Source organism: Mus caroli, chromosome 13 (assembly GCF_900094665.2).
Source record: "Mus caroli chromosome 13, CAROLI_EIJ_v1.1, whole genome shotgun sequence".
Taxonomy (NCBI): domain Eukaryota; kingdom Metazoa; phylum Chordata; class Mammalia; order Rodentia; family Muridae; genus Mus; species Mus caroli.
The window spans coordinates 48,120,783-48,143,502 of NC_034582.1; the positions used below are offsets into that span (position 1 = coordinate 48,120,783).

Here is a 22,720-nt window from a genome sequence, read left to right on the forward strand (position 1 = left end):
CCAAAAGAAACAGGTAAATGGCCTGCCGCTGCATCTGCTAATGACGTTACACTCATAGTTAAAACCTTCCCGCTAAGGAAGCCCAGAGGCCAGTTGGCTTCCACAGTAAGTTTACCAAGCTGCTAAGAATTAATAAAAATTCTATACACATTTCCAGGAAGCCAGAAGTCAAGAGTTCTTATGAGCCCAGCATGACACAAACACTCAAGAGAGCAACTGTCCTGGTGGAGCTAACTGGAGACTGCCTCATTTTAGCAAATCAGAGACTCACAGGCTGCTCATATGCAGAAAGAATGCACTATGACCAAGAAGTGAGGTCTGGGGATAGCGAGTTCTTTAATATCTGACAATCTGTAACCTAGCACGTTAACCGGCAGAAAGGAGATACACATAACTGCTCTAACAAGTTTGGCGAATTCAACTCATGCTGATGAGGGGTTTGTGGTTTTGTTTTTATTTTAATCTCTAGGAAATGGAGGTCTAGAGAACTCTCTTTGACATCATCAGCTGCGAGCTGGCTGGTGCTGGTGCGGTGCCTTCTGTGGAGGTGAGGAAGGACCAGGACAGCTCTTGCCACTGTTGACTCGACTTGCTGCATGCATGAAGTGAACATGATGCTGGAAACAGGAAGGCAAAGATGCTGGGAAACACAGCTCCCTCGCAGATACTGCGACTATCTGAAGTACATGATCTGAGGTGCTTCCTAAAACGTGAGGGCATCAAGGAAACTAGCTGTATGGACTGCCATGTGCTAGGAATAAAAATCAGAAATTAACAAGAACCACGGGACGCTTGAAAATAAATCCAGCTAAATAACTGCTGTGTTTTTGAGTTTTAACCGCTCCCCGGGGCTCATGTCTTGGTGGCGGTGGGTCCCTGAGTGGTAGTACTTGGGGGTGCTGGGCATTTGTGAGAAGAGCCTAAGAGGTACAGAGCACTGGGGGTGCAGGAGTGCTGCCCTCCAAAAAAGCAAACAATTCTCGTGGAGCAGGTGAGTTTCAGGGAGAGTAGCTGGTATGCACCGGCAAGCTTGGTGGCTCTTACCAGCCCTCTGGTTTCCTGTCACTGCTGTGTGCTTGGGCCACTACATATCACGCACTAGCAGGTGATGCAAGCAGGAGCCTTCATCAGAGATCACACCTGATGGTGTAGCCAGGTCCCGGACTTTCAGCTTTCAAAACTAAATAAAGGGTACAAACTCAGGTGTTTTCTTATAGCACCAGAATAAACTAATACAGTGTTCCCAATCTAACACAGTAACTGAGACAGTACAGTGCTGTATTAACCGATGTTCATTAATGGAGCAAAGAGAGTGACTCAATACATAGCATCTGGTGACTTTAGTAAAGTCCGTCAATAACTCGATGGGAGGAAAGTCATTTCAATAAATGGCTGCTAGAAAAATTCAATATGCATATGCAACAAATAAGTCAAATAAAGAGAAATAACAGCCTATGGCATAGTGAAAGCTGTGCTGGCTTACACTCCAGGTTTCTGGTACAGAGTCCCAAACTTTGAACTCTGGAGTACCTTTTGTTATTCAAAGCAGCCCTTCCAAACGCCAGGGCTTATGTGGATCATGTGACTCTCCTGGGGCAGGGCAGGGCTTCAGCACTGGACTAGGGAGTAAAGCTAGCATTAGAAGGTAAGAACTTTCAGCCCCACCCCTACTCCCCTGGATGGGCAGGGATGCTGGTTGGAGGATGGCTACTCAATCACCAATGGGCAAGGACTTAACCCCCAACACTATACAGGAAGGCCTCCATTGACTCCTCTAAGCACCAGGACTCTCTGATGAGAACACCGGGCCATTCTCAGGACAGTGACAGGCCCAAAGAAGTCAGGGGAGGCTCCGCACCCTCAGTCACACTCCCACCTGCTCTAAGCAACCTCACTTTTCCTTGGTAAGTGACTTTCTGGCTTATAAATCCTATAGCAGACGCAGGGGGCAACTTGGCTTCATTTCCTGTAGCCGTGATAAAATGCCTCGAGGAAGAAAGGTTGGTGTGATTCATTTGAGGGCACACTCTGTAAGGCAGGGAAGTCCTGGGGGAAGCTTCGGACAGCTGGAAGCAGAGAACGATGGCTGGCGCTGACCGCTCCTTTAGGGTGGGTCTTCACACCTCAATTTAACCAAACAAGATCGCCCCTCACAGGCCTGCCCCTCCGTGGGCTCTACACCCTATCAATCACATGGACTGTCAGCACGGCTGTCTCAGAGGGACCCACACCAGTTCTCTAGCTCGCTGGCCAAGCCAGTATCCAAAAACTCAATTGAACTCTGTCATGGGGAGCTACTGAAATCACACAGGCTGTCTAGCAGAGAGTCCTCCCTTGAAAAATCAATTATAAAGCTGGGCGGTGGTGGCACACGCCTTTAATCCCAGCACTCAGGAGGCAGAGGCAAGTGGATTTCTGAGTTCAAGGCCAGCCTGGTCTACAGAGTGAGTTCCAGGACAGCCAGGGCTACACAGAGAAACCCTGTCTCGAAAAAAACAAAAACAAACAAACAAAAAAATCAATCACAAGACAAATCCTAAGGGCAATTCATACTTCTGGCCAATCATGGTATAAATGTGGGGTTTCCCTCAAAGTCCTGCCCAAACTCACTCACTATAAACAACTCAAGGAACTCAGGCAATGTCCAGTTCTACTACAGTGGAGGCAAGCCTCAGAAACGTGCCAGCAGAGGCCACAGAGGGGGAGGGGGGACAGACACACACAGATCCATCACTACCCTGACAGCATGGCTGGGCCCCAAGGGAAGAAGTCTCTTGAGGCCCTTTAATAGGTGCCTCGATGGTTAAACTCAGCCTCTGGCCCCTATCCACTTGTCAGGAGATGCAGACTAGGGTGCCAGTCAGGCCCTCTAATCCATTCAGAGACCTGCGGAGGTCACCTCTCAGGCAAACGTGAGGCACCGTGTCCATGTGCTCATGAGCGCCACACTGGGAACCGAAGCAGAGACTGTGTGTGTGTTTTATTGTCCCCTAACAATTCAACCCTATGTCACTAGATACACACAACTTAATGCGGATCCACCCTAGGCCCAGATCTGAGGAGAGTACCGGGAGTCAGGAGTCACTTCTGGCTTCTGTGAGCTGTGACTCTGGAGCGGCCACCAAAAAAAGGTGTAAATCGGAAACAAAGCTGGATGTCAGCCTTCAGCTGAAAAGAAACTGCAACAAAAAAAGAGAACAGTCACGTGGCTGAGTGGCAAACGCTTGCAGAGCATGCCAGAGAAGAGCAGAGCGCTGACCTCTACTCAGTAAGGGGGCACTCAATAAAAATATGGAAGCCAGGGACGGTGACACACACCAACAATCCAAGCACTCTGAGAAGCTGAGGCAAGGGAATCACGAGTTCAAGGTTAGCCTGAGCTACATAGAGAAACCATGCCTGAGAGGGTGAATGAGAACAGGTGTAGAGAGCGGGACAGAAGGAGACCATGAATGAAAGCGAGGAAGAGGTGGCAGTGGGGGAATGGGGGGCTGGAACAGGGCAAGACATAAATGGAGACAATATATCTAAATAGACACTGTGACAAACGGGCACAGGACAAGACGTTTAGACTCATTAGAGAAATGCAGACTAGAGTCATAATGCCATGAGTGGCAGGATGCATCGCAGCACCAGGGCACACTCCTCTCTCTGTGCTCTCTCCCTCGCTCTCACGCACTCACACTCTCTCTCACACCCACCCACCCCCACTCTCTCATGCACACATAAACACACATACTCTCATACACACACACACACTCTCTCTCTCTCTCTCTCACACACACACACTCTCTCTCTCTCTCTCTCTCTCTCTCTCTCTGACACACACACTCTCACACACATGTAAACACAAACACTCTCTATGCATACATAAACACACATACACTCTCTCACACACACACACACTCATGCACACATAAACACACTCACACTCTCTATGCACACATAGACACATACACAAACACACATTCTCTCTCTTGGCCTCTTAGTTTGGAGGTCTTGTGGCATCTAACTCAGAACTTGTGTGTGGCTGGCCCGGTTGTAGAAGACCCAGTAACTCCACTCCTGAACACTCACCCACCCAAGAGAATAAAAACACACGCCAACAAAGACTTGTCTCTGAACGTCTCAGAAACCACCATAGTTTCAGGGTGAACCTTCCCTCTAAGATGTTCCAAGTCATCCCAGCCCTGAGGCACTTAGCCACCATAGTCCTGACCAAGGAGCCACCAAACACAGAACTGGAGCCTCCAAACCTCTGAACCCAGATGAATTAGCCTTTCCTCGGCCAGAGTCCATCACCTCAGTTGTTTCCTTACGGTGACTGAACGGTGCTGATGCAAGTGTGGTCCGCACAAAACCAAACAGCGAAAGCCTCCTTCAACTATCACGTGCTGAGCAGAAAACCAGCAGCTCCACAGGAAAATGGAAACCACGGAAATTCACGGCCAAACAGCAAAGCATTATGGTAGATCAAACAGGCCAGACACAAAAGACCTACAATCTATCCTGCAAGGTTCCAAACACCTTTGTCTGAGGAGACATAAAGCAGCCTTTTAAGGGTTCTTCACTGTAAGAAAAAAAGATTTATGCAAATGGACAGTCTGTAAACCATGGCTTAAACATCTGTTAAAACATCAATTATGCACTTAAAAGTGGTAAATGTCATTCCAAGTAGTTCATATCCTCAATGAAATAGTTAGCAGTGTTTTATGTAAACCATTGCATGCAACACAAAACAGCAAAATAGCCCTCTGCCCCTTCACTCCTACAGAACTGACTTGTATAACACATCAGAGCAAAACCCCGAGGCTCTGAAGCAATCTCTTAAATAGATTTCTTCATTAGTCAGAGGCTCCCACACTCGATTCCCGTCATGACATCTGAACACACACCATTTAACAACGCGTGCTGACGGTTTTAGTGAGGAGGCCTTAGTCATAACACAATTTACTAGAATTCAAAAGCAGAAGCGAAACGACCTTTACTTTTTTGGGGAAAAAACCCACACTGGCATAATTCAGTGAAACACTCAATTTAGACTCTGCGCAGTGCAACGGCTGCTAAGAACTGGGTGTCATTTGTCCAGAAACTGCAATGAGGCAAAAGCGAGGCTTGATTAAGTTTTCATTTTAGAACGTTACGGTAAAAACACCACCACGTATTTACTGCTTGGTGTTAGAACAGAGGCGCAAAGATAACAGCTGACCACAGGGACCAGCTGCTGGCAGCTTCTACACGCCGTGCAGCCTGACCTAAAGGGCTTTTCCATCATTTCATCGAAGGTGACATTACTAAAACTAAACAGATCCTAAGCGTCGGGAAATAACAGACTTTAGAGGACGAATACATGTGTAAAGAGGTGAACCTTAAAATCAAATACACAATTCCTATCAAGCATAGGGGACAAAGCTATGTAGGGCTGATACCCCCCCCCATACACACACATACACACACACATAATGTCCCCTGCAATATTCCAAAGGGGCCAACCATGAGTCCAGAAGCTTTAACCTACAAGGAACCACATAGTATGCATCCTGGTCTGCAGAGCCACTGAGGCAGTAAGCACACAGTTGGGGGGTGAGGGTGGGAAAAGGGAGGTTGTTCCTTTGAGATCTTAGGGTAAAAGTTGAGGTTAAAAAAAAACCCTGAGGGTTTGACATTACAACACTGGGGTACATGGGGTACAGCCCCTGCTGAGCATGGGAAAGGGCCTGAGCGCCTCTACATAATGCAAGGGTCCAACCTCTGTAAGTCCGTGTTTTGGTCTCAGCCTTTTCCTTCAGTGGTTTTAGACTAGCCCAGGAGCTCAGGCACCACCATAGCTATCACTTCAGAAAGTACACTTAGGCACCCACCCTATACACTATTCAGTTAGCTTCTTCAAAGGAGATCACCGTTTCAGAAGTTTCAGGATAAACCCAAGGTCTGACTTGTAAACAGTCCACACGGCTGGAGTGATGCTAGGAGGGACATCAATGTGCACCCCCTCTCTGCTGCTAGCACCCCACGTCTCAGCGCCGCCTTCACCCTAAGTGCCCACTTAACATCCTAATTGACACGTCAATCCTCTTGCAATCTGGGTGCTTAGCACAGTGATACAATAGTATTTAGTAATTAGACGTGATAAAGTGTCTTTATTAGAGGAATGTAGGGTGAGGAAAGACTTCTCTTTGTACACTTTTTCCAATATTTTGATCCAGAATCTATTGGTTACATTTTGATTTAAAGTGTAAGTAAACTAGAGTTTCAATTTTACCGTGAGATTTAAATGGGAAATCAGGCCTCCCGGTCTAAGCTCCAGTGCTAGGTAGGAATGAATCCTTTTCCTGACCCAGGTAGTAACTGCCTGTTTTCATGATATTTTAGAAGAAAAGGAAGGGAAAATAAACAAATGACTACAGCTAGAAACACTGTCAGTAAACAGGAGCATGGTCTGAGATGCTCAGAGAGTCACCCAAGCCAGCCAACGGCCCCTAAGAACACACTATGAACAAATGCACTGTCCGGCTGGGGCAAATACACACGCTGAGTCCCACTGCGATTTGTGTTCTGAGACCACAAAACGGGATTTTTCAAAGACAGCTTCCCCTGCTCCAGAGATCTGAGGCAAGCCCACCCCAGAGGCTTCAAGTTATCAGAAATGAACAAGCTATCAGTAGAACACGGATGTACAAAGACAACCTTTGGGGAACATGGAGGGAAGACAGTGCCTCTGGGGCACAGAGAACCCCCCAAGGATTTGCAGATGCGAGCCGAGCTGCGAGGCTCTGCCGCCTCCAGTACTCCAGAACACAAAGCTAAACGTGTTGCATCACTAACGACCACAGCCTGGCAGAAATTAAGACTTTACATTCCAGGCTGTGATCAGCTTACGCACCCTCTTCATTGAGTTTCCTTTAGGACACAGAACTGTATTTCACACAAACACTAGCAGAGCTTCTGGGCTGTCTCAAATACATTTATGAAAAGGATGCCCTTTGGAGAAAGGCTGTAGATCAGGACAATAAACAAATTGCCCCCCCCCAAACTGTCTATAGTACAAACACTGAGTACTTGACAGAATACAAGAGGAAAAACAAAGCAAAAACCACTTAGGAATTAAAATGTGAACAAATACCCTGGCTATGCAGAAGTGTTAACACACACAGAGCAGATACTGGACTAACTTGGGCTAACCAGGCTGACTTGAATGTAACAACTAGCACATGGCACTAGACTTGCATAGCCTGGAACAGAAACAGCAGACTGTACCAAAACACTCAAGTCTCATCCCAACAGCATCACACCCAGAGATGCAGGACAAAGGACAAGGATGGCTAGTCAGGAGGCCAGCCAGGACTGGCAGACAGTACCGGTGGATGGTGCGCTCACCTGAAGTGCTCTGCCTCAGGAACATGGTGATCTCTGATAGAACAGCTCCCCACCCCCACCCCCACCCCCACCCCCACCGGTCTCAGAGCCAGACCCTGATAGCCCTCCATCCCAGACTGTCTGTAGCTGTTCCTGAAAGTCACAAAGAATCCTAACATTTTGGGTGTGAGTTCTTAGAAACAAGGGAGTTACAGCATCCTGAGCACTGTAAGCCTCCTGCATTCACGATTTCAAAACCTCAGATTCAAGTGAGCAAGAAAACAGAAATACCTGTGGCAATTCACGTATACACTGCCTAAATGCCATGCAGCCATGGTTTTCACAGCCATTAACATTGTTATCAGGCAATGCAAGTGATCCAGAGACCATCTAAAGTGCCTGGGGAGATGAGAGAATTGGATACAAACACTATGCAGCTGTCTAAGACAACGGTCAGCACCCACACAGACTGGAGTTCTGGGGAAGGGGGGGAATCACAGGGAAAGATCCTAGAACCAGCCACTGGGGTTCCAAGGGCCAAACCCAGGGTTGTGCTTTGTTAAACCATCCCTTCAACCTGCCTGGGCAGAGAACAGAAGCCTGTACTGGGAATACCACCCCCCACATGCGAGGGCAGTATCCACCTTCTTCAATTACACACCCTGTAAAATGTTACCTTTTTAGGTATGCTACATTTTAAGGAAGCAGTAAAACCATACCAAAGCCAAAATGTAACTCATCTGCACTGAATGTGCCTAAATCCCATAAACTTCTACTGGGGTTTGGGGTGAAGCCAGGCTTGTCAGGATGGGGAACATGAGGGGCAGGAGCCACGGTCACTGTGCCTCCAAAAGAGCTGTAAACACCCGTGGTCTCAGGCTGGCCCAGGCAGAGCAGACCCTTCTTAGTAAAGAGACACCTGTGCCATCATGAAAACACTAGAGGGGGTTCCCTTGAATGATTAGGGGAATCACCCCATTTACAGTGTACTGAAAAACTCAGTTTCATTACCCGCGTGTCAGTAGTGATCGCCTAGGCTGTTTGCCGGGGGAAACAGATTCCTTCCCCAGCGTGGCTCAGGAGTCCTAACAAGTCAATCCCAAGAGAACAATCTTTAATGCTGGGAAAACGTGCCACTAGTGTGAAAACCACTGCGGCCCACGGGCACACTCACTGCACACTTATGGGCACACTCACAGGGTGTGAGAGGCACTGACACACCATCCTTCAGAGCTCAGGCCTGCACCTAAGAGTCATGAGGAGGCAGATGGTGCTAAGCAGTCAAATGCACGGGGAACACGGTGGCCTGAGACCTGGTTTCTCCCTCCCCTCCCCCCGCTAGAGTTTCACCAGGTCTGTTCATTTACCTCAAATAATTATCTTAATGGTCCCAAGCATTTTGTTTTCTGAAACAATCCACACGCTGTAAGTGTCTTTCCAATGCTAACAGAGTAAGAATATTCCTTTCTTATGAAACTGTGAAGAGGAGACAAAGAGGGATTGGTTTTGGCAATAGTTCAAACCACAGAAGATCTGAATGGAGAATGGGGCACTGCAAAGGAAGTATGGGACCAGCTGACAGTGTGACAGGAAGAAAGCTCTCCTGCATCTCTTCCAAAGGACCTGAGTTCAGCTTCCATCAAATGCCTGTCGCTCCATCCCCAAGCGATACAGTCATCCCTGCTCACCTCACCTGCACAGGTACCCACGCGTACGGCATACAGACACACACACACACACACACACACACACGTGAAGAAAGTAAATCTTAAGACAACAGGAGCTTATTTTACCTACCAGCACAGAATATCCCAGGGACTTCACTTCTGATGATAACGGTCCGAACTTTCTTATCTGACTTTAATGCATCCACTGCTTTTGATAACTAAACCAAGATAGGGGGGAGGGGGAAGAAAAAAGGGGAAAAATCATTTTTAAAATCATACCAACAATATGTCTTAATATTAGAAGCAAACGGCTTAGTCTTCCACTCACCATCTTGAGGAGATTTTTACTGAGTGCATTTTTCCCATAAGCTCTGTTAATCCCGAGCACCACAATGCCTGGTTAGGGAGGGAGAAGAAGGACACAGGCTTGGGTTAGTGGGGCGCTCAGAAGGCAGACTGCAGAGTCGGGATGAAGGACGGACCTGGCACCTAGCCGATCTGCCCTCCTAGCCAAGGCAAAGACGGGACTTTATTTTCAGTTATAGCTTCCTTTTCAAAGCTAGTACTTCTATTTCTTTAATATGGTAGCTAAGGACTTATCAGGTTAAACTGGTGCTTAATATTCTCTCTGCACTTTAAGGGGAGAATGCCAGCGTCATGGGTCCTTCAGTTCAAAGGCCTCTGCAATGTTTTCCACGTTTGAATCTCTGAGAAGACCAGGGAGCCTGCAGGAGAGCCGGGCAGATCCACCTTCATTCACCATTGTCCTTCTGGTGATAACCACTCTCCCACCTGCCCCTGGCTCCTGGCTCAGCTCAGCAGGGCCTGGGTGCACGCAGGCCTCTGCCCTGCTTTCTGGCACTGTTGCAGCTACAGGTAGCTCCTTGCTTCTTGCTGATGAACCAGTCTTAGTACTTCTATGCCAGGCTTCCTCCTGACCTCTGCCCAACAACATTTCTAGTCAGATCTACAGGCAATGAGGACTCGGCCCAAATAAAATGAAGTTCATTTTCTTTCCCCTGAGACCCAGGCTCTCCCTGCTCACTCCCTGTCTTGTTGAACGCTCATCTAAACCAGGCTGGCCACCCCAGCTACAGCAGGTCTGAGCACAGGATTCACCACTTATGTAAAATCCCTTATTTGCAAAATACCCAAATTCAGTGGCCTTAACTATAGCTCTGCGGGTCTATCCACCTGCACTCGACCTTCCCCCTAAGCACACATGTCCACTGGGAGTCAGAAATGCCCTCTCCAGCACTGGGTGTGGGCCTTATCTGTTCCTGACTTAAATCAAAGCAAGATGCACATGTTCAGATGCCCCTCGGGGTGGAGACAAGCTTGCAGGGCCTGAGGCTGTGACCATTTGAAGGCCTTCTGCAGTGACTGAGGGCTGTGGTCCAACAGGGCCCACAGCCTTGGGTATGCTAGCTCACTGATCCCATAGCAACCTGACAGGTAGCCAGCATTCGGCCCCAGGTAGGCTGCAGAGGTTAAGGATGTGCCGTTATCGTGTAGGTGGCTCTCTGACTCCACACCTAAGTGGCTGCACTACATCCAAGCTTCAGTTTCCATGTGAAGAAAAGTTAGCAGCTCAGGCCAGATGTGCTGAGTCCACACGACACTGCTCAGTGGCACTTGAAATACCCACCAATCACCTGGTGATTCTGGTCAGGTTGGCATGACCTGGGGCAAAGGAAGATGGTCAAGGAAAGGTTCCCCCAGGCACTACTGAGAGGAGCCAGAAGGAAGAGCAGGTAGGAAAGAGGAAACCATTGGAAAGAGGCACAACTGGATTAAGATATGCCCAGAACTACTGAAGGACACCTCTAGGGGTGGCTGCCTGTCTATGAATTACTGACGGGAATGAAAGCACCCCCGATAGAGTCTTAGTGTGATGGCATTATGAGAAAGTAGCAAAGGTGGGAGGGGGCCTGGCTGGAGGAAATAGGTCACTGAGTGTGGGGGCCCCTTCCTATCTTCCTTCCCTCAGCTCACAGTCCTCCATGAGGAGAAACAGCTTCCTCCATGGTACATTCCTACCAGGATGATGCTCTGCCAAAATGCATGGTGGGCTCAAACCACCAAGGAATGAACCTTCTGAAACCACTAGCCCCAAAACAACTCCTTCCTTACTTACATTCTCTCTGTACAATACAGACATTTTGACATACATGAAAAGTGAATAATAGAGAGACTGAATTCGGGGCAGAGGACACACAGGAGGAAGCACAAAGCAGCCACAGAGAGTGGATGATGGGAGTGGGGGAGAAGAGCAAGTGGTCAACCAAGTAAAGAAGTCAGCACAGGTCAGAAACGCCTGCAGGCCAAGATCAAAGTTCTATCTTTAGCCTAAGAACAAGGAGTAGCAGCTAACAGAAGCTGGTTCTACACAATGCACATACTCATGTGATCCTGGGGCCGGGCTGCCGCATCTGGAGGCTGGCACCAGTACAAACCAAGGGAACTGAAAAGATTTAAGACGTATTCGAGATGTGGGAATGCAAACCTGATTGAGGGCTGGTTACCCTGGAAGGTGGGGCTAGCAGTATCTACCAGGTTTCTGGCTTTAGCAACAAGCAGTGTAAGAGACACTTCTGGTGGGACAAAGACCTTAAAATGTACCTTCACACAGTTTTCCAAAAACTCTGACAGTGTGTTAGTGTGAATAGCCTTGGCTCATGGGAAGTGGCACCATGAGTGGGTGTGGCCTTGTTGGAGTGGGTGTGACCTTGTTGGAGGAAGTGTGTGTCACTGTGGGGGTGGGTTTTAAGGGCCTATGCTCAAGCTCTGCCCAGTGCAGAAGTCAAGATGTAAAACTCTCCAGCACCTTGTCTGCCTGCAGGATGCCATGCTTCCGGACATGTTGATAATAGACTGAACCTCTGAAACTATAAGCCAGCCCCAAATAAATGTTTGCCTTTTTTTTTATTAGGTATTTTCCTCATTTACATTTCCAATGCTATCCAAAAAGTCCCCAATACACTCCCCTACCCACCCACTCCCACTTTTTGGCCCTGGCGTTCCCCTGTACTGGGGCATATAAAGTTTGCAAGTCCAATGGGCCTCTCATTCCAGTGATGGCCAACTAGGTCATCTTCTGCTACATATGCAGCTAGAGACACGAGCTCTGGGGTACTGGTTAGTTCATAATGTTGTTCCACCTATAGGGTTGCAGATACCTTTAGCTCCTTGGGTACTTTCTCTAGCTCCTCCATTGGGGGCCCTGTGATCCATCCAATAGCTGACTGTGAGCATCCAGTTCTGTGTTTGCTAGGCCCCGGCAGAGTCTCACAAGAGACAGCTATATCTGGGTCCTACCTGGAGGGCATCATCCTGAGTGAGGTAACACAATCACAAAGGAACTCACACAATATGTACTCACTGATAAGTGGATATTAGCCCAAAAACTTAGGATACCCAAGATATAAGATACAATTTGTTAAATGCATGAAACTCAAGAAGAACGAAGACCAAAGTGTGGACACTGTGCCCCTTCTTAGAATTGGGAACAAAACACCCATGGAAAGAGTTACAGAGATAAAGTTTGGAGCTGTGACGAAAGGATGGACCATCTAAAGACTGTCATATCCAGGGATCCATCCCATAATCAGCTTCCAAATGTTTGCCTTTTAAGAGTTGCCTTGGTCATGGTGTCTCTTCACTGCAATAGAAGCCCTAAGACAGACAGAATCATTTAACAAATATCAAGATCTAAAAGTACAAAGACAACTAGGCTTGTACCTTACACACAAGCCAAAGGCAACGCCCACCAATCAAGGTGATGGGCCACACTGACAGAACACTGGCAAGTGCTCGAAATCCTATGACCATCTCTACTACTGAAGAGAAGATCCTGACAGGCACAGGGCCCTCTGATTAGAAAGCAACAGACACAACCTGTAAGACTTTAGCTCAATGTGACAAAGAACATGGGGGCAAACCGGAGCTGACATCAAACTCCAGGAAGACAGAGTCTTCAAGCAAAGATGAACAACAAAATAAGGCCCCACTGCTACTCAGCTCGGTGCTGAGAGCCTCGGGAAGGCATCGTGGCAGGAGAGAGACAAAGAGCATGGTGACTTCAAGATGGGAAAGAGAGAAGTAAGATTATGTCCACTGACAGGGGACAGGGTCCCCTCTGAAGGAAATTCCAGAGAGCCCATGAAAAACCTACAGAGCTAATTAATGAATTCAGCAACATTTTCATTTGACACATTAACAGTGAACCATCTAAAAATAAATTTAGAAAATAACTCCACTGGTAACAATATCAGACCACAGGACAGGAACTCCATCCACTCTGCTTCCAGCATTAGAAATTACCACCCATTCCTAAGGTGTGAACACTAAAGAAAATGGAAAAGGTTGGGGGGTGAATTAGTGTATTGAGTATTCAGAGGCTGATTTCAGATGCTGACCGTCCTCTTGCCATTACTAGGAACATCTCCTGACTCAGTATTTTGTAAATATTATTCTCCATCACCTGATAGGTCAAATAAAGATCTGAACAGCCTGTAGCTGGACAGGTGAGGAAAACGCAGGATGGGAAGGGGAAGGGAGAGAGAAAGGGTCTCAGCTGGGACCCAGAGAGTTGCCACTGGGACACAAATGGAGGAGATGCCAGAGCAGGACTAAGATGGCGGCAGGTACCAGGCCAGCTGGGAAGCTGCTGGGCAGTAGGCCAGGCCACCATAGTCAGGTTAGAATAGCTCAGAATCTGCCCTGCTTTAGTGCCTGGAGCTTATTAATAAGTGTAAAGGTCTCCGTGTCATTCTTCAAAGCAAGGGCAGGCATAGAAAAGCCCGTACATTTACAGGAAAATAAACCATCTTTAAGTATATCAGAGAACTAAGATCTGACATGACAATTGTGGCGTATCTCAGCAGAACCCCACAGCATGACTCTCCAGGAGAACCAGTGCTGAGAGAGGAACACCTAACTACAACTGGTCAGCTGAGAGGCCTCATTCACACAAGTATGAGGTGCAACAGCCGAGGAGTTCAGTGTAGGCAAAGTGTGGTGGTTGATCTTCACTGTCAGCTGGACTGAGGCTCGCTCGCCTAGGAGATCAGCCATGTCAACCTGAGAGCGAGACTCTAGAAAGGATTAACTCATGGGAGAAGACAAGCAGGAAGCTACACATCGGTAAACTGGGCCATCAGTAGGCGATGCCATTAGCAAGCTATGCCATCAGTAAGGGCATCCAGGTTTATCTCAAAGTTCATGGTGACAGAATTAGCTAACTGCCCAGGTCTCCACCACTAAGCAACTTGGATCTCATGCCGTCCAGAATGGCCCTCAGCTCACTATGTAACGGAGGGTAAACTGGGGCTACTACAGGCACATGGGGTTACCACTCCCTGCTTAATGCATCTGTGCGGGCTGAACCCAGGGCTTCCCTTGTGCTAGACAAGCGCACCACCAGCTGAGCTGCACCCCAGCTCCCTACAATAACATTTTTATAGACCGTGAGGGACCTCTTTTGATACAAAACAAAGGGAGCCTGGTGTTCCATTTTGTCTGAAAATTAAAGCAACAATCATAAGGCAGGAAACGCAACCAGAAACGCTGTGAGTCACAGAGAGAACTCACAACGGCTTTAAAGTCTTAATTTTGGTTAAAGTGCCTGAAAACATGGCATCCTTCTATAAAGCTTTTTCTTCTCACAATCAAGATGTATATTTTTACTTAAAATTTTCCAACTTCGATAACCACTATTAATAAAAAAATTAGATTAATAAGCCAACCACTGAAAAATGCTGACAGAACCTGACAACCCCAATAAAGCCCACAGCCTGGAAAATGCTCTGAGGTGGCCTCAATCCACGTATAGCAGCAGCTCCACGCTTGGGAACAACACGCTGAGACATGCCCGCCAGCTGGAATTTGTTAGGCTTACTTTAGAGTGTTTGGGTGTTTTGCCTGCGCCTGTGTGCACATGGGTACCTGTTGTCTTGGATGCCACAAAAAAGGGTATCAGATGCCCTGGAACTGGAGGTTGTGAGCCACCATGTAGATGCTGAGGATAGAACCTGGGTCCTCACAGCAGCAATAATGGCTCTTCACCTCTGAGCCACCTCTCCAGCCCTGTAGCTGCTTTCCTAACAGGCATCTTAGAACTGAGCAATTCCTTAAAAGAGAAACAATTAAAGCCAAAACAACAAACACACAAAAAGCACCACTACCATAAAAAACATTCTTTGTTTGTTTGGTTTTGTTTGATTTTGGAGACAGGGTTTCTCTGTGCAGCCTTGGCTGTCCTGGAACTCACTCTGTAGACCAGGCTGGCCTTCAACTCTCTGAGATCCACCTGCCTCTGCCTTCTAAGTGCTAGGACTAAAGGCAGTATGCCAACACCACCCAGCCAAAAAGACAGAATAAACAAACCATAAAAAAATAGCCCAGTAGGAAGGGAGCAGAAAGGAGACACTTCTAAAACCTGTTTTAGGGGAAGACATCACATTTCTAAAACAGCTAAAAAGGAGAGGCCAGAAGAATAACTAAATGACTGACTTTTAGCAAGATTTGGGCAATTCACACTGGCAGACACTTCTTACAATTCTGAAAACCAGAAAAGCAGACCTGAACAAGTTAAACTTGTCCTTACACAGTAAGCCAAAGCTCGTACACAGTTCCCTCACATCCACTCAACACACCCTGATTCTGAACACAGCGCTGCTAAACCCACCTGAAAAGTAGCAAGGCAGCAAAAACCAAGAAAAGACCAAAGCCAGAACAAGGGCTGAGGAGGAAGGAGCCAAGCCATCACAATGAAACAGCAGTTAGGATCTAGGTGTGCGAGGCACAGACAAAAACCACTCTGGTCATCAAAGCAGTATCAACGTGCAACCTTCAACGGGACAGCAAAAGACAAGACCTGAGGATTTCCTCCAGAATGCAGCAGCCTTAAGTAGGTGGGGCAGAGGGAGCCAAAGTGCTAGGATAGCTAGGTGCCACCTCATGGGAAAAGCAAAGGACACACACGTACACGGAGAGGGTGGAGCTGAAGGAGCCCTGAACACGGCAACAGAATGTACAAACATGCTAGACAGTAATGCAACCTCGTGAGCAGCCAGCCACTCTGTGGCTCCTGAAGCCTGCCTTTCTACACGCCCCCACTCACTCAAGTCTGATGCTGCTGCTGTCCACGCTTTGCCCTGTATAGGTGGTGGACTCTTTCTGCAGTTTCTAGAGTGAGTTTTTCCCGTGGTGGATTTTGTCAAATGCTTTTTCTGAGTGTGTTGGGATAACTGTGGTTTTTGTTGCTTAGTCTGCCCCTGTGGTGAATTACTTTAAATGCATTTCAATAAAGACCCACACCTGCATCCCCAGAGTAACTCCCACATGGTTGTGGTAAGTAGTTCTTTTATGTATCGTTTGCTTTAATTTGTTTCTGTTTTATCTGAGGCCAAAATGACACAGACTTACACCTAAATACAGAAGGCCAAGGGTTGAGGGTGAAGGAACTGGTTAATAAGACAACAGAAGGCACAAACGTGATACAAAATAACCAATCATCTCAGAAGTAACTTCAGGCTTGAAAGACCTAGAGATCCAGGTTGGAGAGATGGCTCAGCAGGTGAAACACTTGACCTATGTGAACTCAGCCTCCCCGAGTCTATGAACTTTGGTCCAGCACCAATAACAGACGGATGGATGGATGAATTGATAGATGGACAGGTAGATAGATACAATGATCAGAGTGGATGATAAGCAAGACTTGGTGCCTAGCTCTAAAGACACATTTGTTTAAGATAAATCATGCTGGCAGGGAGCTGGAGCAGGTGTATTAATCTCACAGAGAGCTGAATTCAGAGCAAGGCACAGCCTCCCAAAAGAAAGCCTTCCATAGTGCAGGGGTCCCACTCCTTTAAGACATCATCATCTCCAATGCCCTTGCACCCGGAGAAGAACCAACGGAGCTATGTGGAGAAGAGACAAACCCATGCCTCACAGCACTGCAGCCAGAAACTCACTTCTACCAGCAGACGGGCCCAGCCGCAGCTCACTGACTGCAGAAGCTCCACCCAGTCACAGTGGAGCTTTCTCAAGCTCAAGGGAACATCAGTAGGACAGACACACTGGGGTTGAAAAGACCTTAATACACGTAGTTGTGCACTCCTGTAGCCCAGGCACTCTGGAGGCTGAAGCAAGACCTCAATTCCAGGCCAGCAAAACTATCTTAAAAGAACAAGGACAGCAAACTAAATGCAGAGGAAGGGAGAGGCAAAAGGCACCAGAATCCACGACACTGGGAACCAAAAATCAGCACAGAAAGTTCAACGAAACAAAAACATATGCGTGCGTGTGTGTGCTCGCGCGCATGAGTGAGTGAGTGTGTGGTGTGAGTTTTGGTTTCTTTAAAAACCCAGTTATATTGTTTTGGTTTAATCCCAGGTGTGGGATACGTGCTGCTTCAGTTTGTCCACAGCTGCCAACTATGATTGTCTCATACTCTAAAAGGGCCATGATTTTTGTCTGCTGCAGGCAGTCTAACTCTGAGGATTCTGGAAAGAGAATAAATACCAGAGTCCCGAGAGGGGCGCCAGTGCTCCAAAGAAGGTGGGTGCTGCTACCCCTGCATTTGCTATTGCTGGGCTGCTGGATATCCTGACAATGAAAATTGGACTTGCCTCAAGGAACCCAATGCCTTTAATCAGCAAGAAGTAGTAGATCTTGTTAGCTGAAAGAGGTCTTTGTCCCCTTCCCCCTCTAAGCTTTCTTTCCCACCTAGTGTTAGGGGTTGGGAGGGATTATGGTGGACTAAAAGTTGGAAGGAAGGAAGATGTAGAAGAACCCAACAAAATAATAAAACAAATACAGCAACATATGTGTGTCTGTCTGTGGAACCAAGGCTGACGTCCCTCATCTAAACCAAGTGTCAGCCAGCTTTGGCTAGCTCAGCTCTAGGATTCCCTCTCTCTGCCTCTTAACACAATGAAATTACAAAACCTACAGTCACTAATGCCAGCGGGCATTTGGATAGCTTCTGACGGTCCAAACCCCTGGCTTTACATGCACACAGTAAGCACGTCACACCCTGAGCTATATCTCCCAGTCCCCCAAAATGTTGTTTTGTTTTATTTTGTTTTGCTTTAAGATGAATAATTTGAAAAGCCTCTATCAAAGACACTTGAGCAATTCTCAAGTCTCTATGAAAATCAGGAACAGAAGGACCATGTCCTACCCAAGTCTACAAGGTTAGCACTAAATGGGACAAAGATTACAGGAACGGAAAACTAAACTCCAGTATTTCTCGTAAATATAGATGCAAATAAAATATAAGCATATCAACTCCAACAATACATAAAAACTATCCCAACCGGTTGGAATTGACTTCCAGAGATAGAGGTGGGGGTCATTACTGAAAGGCATTTAAAATAATTCATCACACTAACAAACTAAAAGCAAGACAAGCCAAGATCCTCCCAGAAAAAGCATTTAGCAAAATTCAACAAGATAAAAAATGAGCTAAAAATTCACTCTATAAACTCCTCACTCAACTGATAAAGGGCAAAACAAACGTGGGTACCACTAGCATCAGACTGAGTGGGCAAAGTTTGACAAAGCTTTCCTCCACAGATCAAGAGCAGCCAGACAAGGCTCCAGCCGTGTAACTTAGCAAGAAAAAAGGAATGAAGACCTTCAGAAAGAAGCAAAGCCACTCAACGTGCAAATGACATGCCATATATGAGAAGTATACAAAGTATCAAAGCAAAGAAGACAGACTATCCAAGCACACAATACAATGCCTACAGACAAAACTCCCATGGATTCCTACACACAGGCAAGGAGTAGCTTGAAAATGAAATTAGCAAAACAATTCCCTTCCTGGCAAGAGAAGAAGCAGAAATGTCAGTCAGTGCACACAAACTTATGGAAACAAAATGATTATGGTGTGTCTTGGGAGGGGGAATATGAAGTGTCCCATTGAAGACTAAAGGATTTGAGTTTGATTTTTTTTTTTTTTATATGTTCCAAACTGAAGCTGGAGAGATGGTTCGGTGGTCAAGAGCACCTGCCGTTCTCAGGACCTGAGTTCAGTTCCCAGCACCGACATCAGCGGCTTGAACCCAGACACTATAACTTTATTATTAGGTAGTTCACATATTCATAAAATTGCATGGAAATAAATCTTTTTAGTACATAGAGAAAGGTGTGCTAGCAGATGCCGGCCATGTCATTCTCATTTGAATGAAGCTGGCATAAGTAAAGGGCGTGAAAGGTTTCAGTGAAATCTCTCAACAGATCTTTGCATCATGAAGGATGAAGGCCATGCTTTAAGAACCACTGCTCTGGTCACTTGCTTCTTTGTTCTGTCTGCCAGAAACTACCCCCCAACAGTTTCACAAAGACATCTTTAAAATGGGTTATATTACAGCCCAAGTTCCTCAGAGTAGGGAGATACCAGTCTGGGAAGTGCGTGCAGAAAGGACTGCAGAGGAACAAGCTTAGGTGAAGCTGCGGGGTGTGTGAGCTGTGGCAGGGGTGGAGAAGACCTGTGAGCAAAGGACTCCCAGCTCATCAATGTGAAGAGTCATGTGGGGACAAGGTGGCTGCAGCCAGGAGGCCAGGGGGAAGGACTAAGAGAGGCCTCTGCAAGCCCACTAGGCTACTCTAAAACTAAAAAGGATGACCGACAACGTAAGAAGTAGTAAGTGCTGGGGAAACATGGCTCTCTGCGAGGATCTGCGCTGCAAATCACAAACACAGCCCTGACAACAGCTGCAAGCCTCGAGTGTCCTGCGAGCCTATCCCGGTCACCAGCCTAAACCTCACCAACGAAGCCTGGTCCTTCTTTGCCCCCAGAGGGTTCTCACCGTGAAAGGCTGAGAGCATCACATTTTGGACTCATCCCTCTGACAGAAGCATCAGGAGACTATTGATAGTGTAACGTCAGAATCCACTCCCACTCGGGCCACGATACCCACAGCAGCCCCTTCCCTCTCACAGACCACCATGCGCCCTGCTGAGAACACTGGGATTTCTCACCAGAAGTGAGTTTACATCAAAGGAGATACTGATGGACGGACACACACACACACACACACACACACACACAGACCATCCTGCTGAGAAACTACACCTATCCTTCCTCAAAGATCTGTAAGAGACCACAGCTCCTGCTTCATAAGGCCTGATTCCACTCTTCAGATCTCCCTCAATGTTGTCTGTCTCTGGTGCCAGGGCTTGAACTCTCCTGAGTCCCTGCCATGCTGTTTGCCGTCTGTCTGTCTGTCCATGGCAAGCCACTAGTAACTAAACTAGTGACAATCTGATTCGGTGTCCCTGTATCACCCACCTTTCAGAGACTCCATCTGCAGTACCCTGGCCCTCGCATCTTCCTCTGCACTACTTATAAGTTGGCTCAGACATAAAAAGAAAGCAAAGCCTGCACGGTCACTTCTGTCAATCCTCAAAGGCTGCTGGGTCAGTCTTTAGGCCAGGATGTCCTAATTACTGATATCTGCCTTCAAGATAAACATTACAGTTTATCTATCGAAATATTAAATAATCTTCCAAGGGCTGTATCTTCCCCCGCAGTCCAATCGCATCCCAACTTAAAGACTTCCAGGAAGTTCTGAGTGAACTTGCGTACAAACACACACGAACACCCACTAAAGCATATACATGCAGCTAACAACACTCCCAACCCCTTCATAAGTAACACACCCCCGGAGCGTATAACATAACTGAAACGCCAGCAAAACTAAGCTTACCCAAAAAGACTGGCATCCAAGGCTTTAATGATTCCAGGTCTCTAAGGCCCCAGCTTAGCTTCCTACAACTCTGTCACACCATACTTGTCTTCTGCCATTTCCCAAATAAATATCTCCATCATTTTGACCATTCTGCTGTCTCAGAAGGCTTGAGTGAGCAAGAAACAAAATGACTCCGCATACTTCTGAGCACCCTGCAGAGGCTGCTCAACCCTCAATACACAGTAACCTTCCCATCTCCACAACCACTTCATCGAGTGCCTATCATTCTGTTTGATATATTCGATGGGTGGAGCACAGGGAACTTTGCGTCAGAACTGTCAGTCTCGTGTTGCCTACAGAATGCCTTGGAGTAGACACTGTGGCTCAGCCCTGTGATCCCAGCACTCTTAAATCTGGGGATCTTAATTTCCAGGGCAGCCTAGGTTATAACAGTGAGAGATAAACCCTGCAGGCATTTCGGGGTTCTCAACAAGCCTTGAAGCAAGCGTCATCTGACCTTCAATACACAGGAGAGCTTCTAAAAAGACAGCTTCTAAAAAGACTTATTTTCCAGATATTTAACAGATTCCAGCATCCTATAAATGGATGTCAAAATGCATTCAGTGGTCCCCTCTTCCCTGGGCAATACCTTCTTCCACCTTCTCCATCACTATAGTTAAGCCGACACTGCAACTAAAGGGAACTCAATATTCCTCTGCATCTTACCTTTTCATAGCTTTCCACCCTTTGTCGTGCACTAATATATCTGTCTCCTCCCACCATAATCAGCCCAAGGGCAAGATGAATAGCCTCATTATTTACCCCCCACGGAGCTCAGCAAGGCAAAAAATTTAAAAAGAGTTCAAAATTCTTTAAGTGAAGTGCAACAGCCCCCCAAAACTAACTCTCCGAGATAATATGTGCAAAAGGATGCTTCTAATTTAAGCTTCTCTCGGATAATAAAAAGGCATCCCCGCTGCAGCTCCTACAACTCTCGCACTGACGCCTGGGGTAGCAGGGAGCTATTACACAGCAAGAAGCAACCCTGGCCCTGTACTACACGCTCCGCATTGACCTTGGCTGGAGAGACCCCAGGCGCGAGCATCATCACCGTGCAGGATGAACCCGGAAGGCCACCGTACCCTCGGGGCCGCAGTGACAGCCGGGGAGGACCTCCGCGGCCTCGCCCGCGCTTGCCCGCAGCTCACCTCGGTTCTCCTCCTCCAGGTGCCGCACGCGCAGCTCATCCTCCGTCTTCACCTCAGAGCTGTAGCCCCTCCTCGGGGCGGTACCCCTAGCCCAGGCCGCGGGGCCGAGCCGCGCGCAGCACGCGGCCACCAGGCGGACGCGACCGGTTCTCAAGGCGCCCAGAGCGCCTGGAGCCGCCGCCGCCATGTTGTATGTTTACAGCGGGCGCCCGCGGCCAGGCTCCGCCCCCCGCTTGGAGCCGCGCACGCACACGACAGGCGTCGGTCGCTTTGGCCCCGCCCCTCGTCGTCTGGCCCCGCCCAGGCCCTCTTTGCCTAGGCTGCCTCGGTAGCATTAATGTTTTGCTAGCTCAGAGAAGGAGAAGGCATCTTTAAAGTGTGGAAACGCTTAAACGAAGGGGACAAGAGGGTCCTGCCTCCATGCACTTGGTCCATAGTAGGCTTGTGACTGACCATCCCGGAAGGAAGAAAGATACTCGAAAGACAGACCCTTATTCCCCTCCCCTGTATACCATCAGATTGTTGAAGTCCACAAGGTCTTTAACAGTGGGGACTCCATCCCCTCTTCCCTGAATCCCATGTGAGGATGAGGGAGTTTAGGGCCAGTCAGAGGTCCTATCTTTAGACAGAAGCCTCACACAAGTTGAAGTAGAAATCCAAAATCATGCATAGCCAGGCCCAGGTTAATGTGTGGTCCCTTTCATCTTTGACCCAGCACTATCTGTGAGAAATTTACGCTTTTCCTTCTCCACTGTGAGAACGGGGGGGGGGGGGGGGGGGGGGGGGG

At 47.7% G+C, this 22,720-nt stretch overlaps 1 protein-coding gene across 2 annotated transcripts in view; it reads right to left on the reverse strand.

The window, feature by feature from the left end:
- Window positions 1-22,152, reverse strand: part of Auh (AU RNA binding methylglutaconyl-CoA hydratase) — a 95,235-nt gene extending 73,083 nt beyond the window's left edge. For both annotated transcript variants that reach the window (XM_021180192.2, XM_021180191.2), the window contains exons 1-3: window positions 21,934-22,152; window positions 9,352-9,419; window positions 9,154-9,241 (exon numbers count right to left, since the gene is read on the reverse strand). In XM_021180192.2, the coding sequence (XP_021035851.1) occupies window positions 9,154-9,241; window positions 9,352-9,419; window positions 21,934-22,120 (343 nt within the window). In that variant the 5' untranslated portion in view covers window positions 22,121-22,152. The remainder of the gene's footprint in view (window positions 1-9,153; window positions 9,242-9,351; window positions 9,420-21,933) is intronic.
- Between the last annotated feature and the right edge of the window lie 568 nt (window positions 22,153-22,720).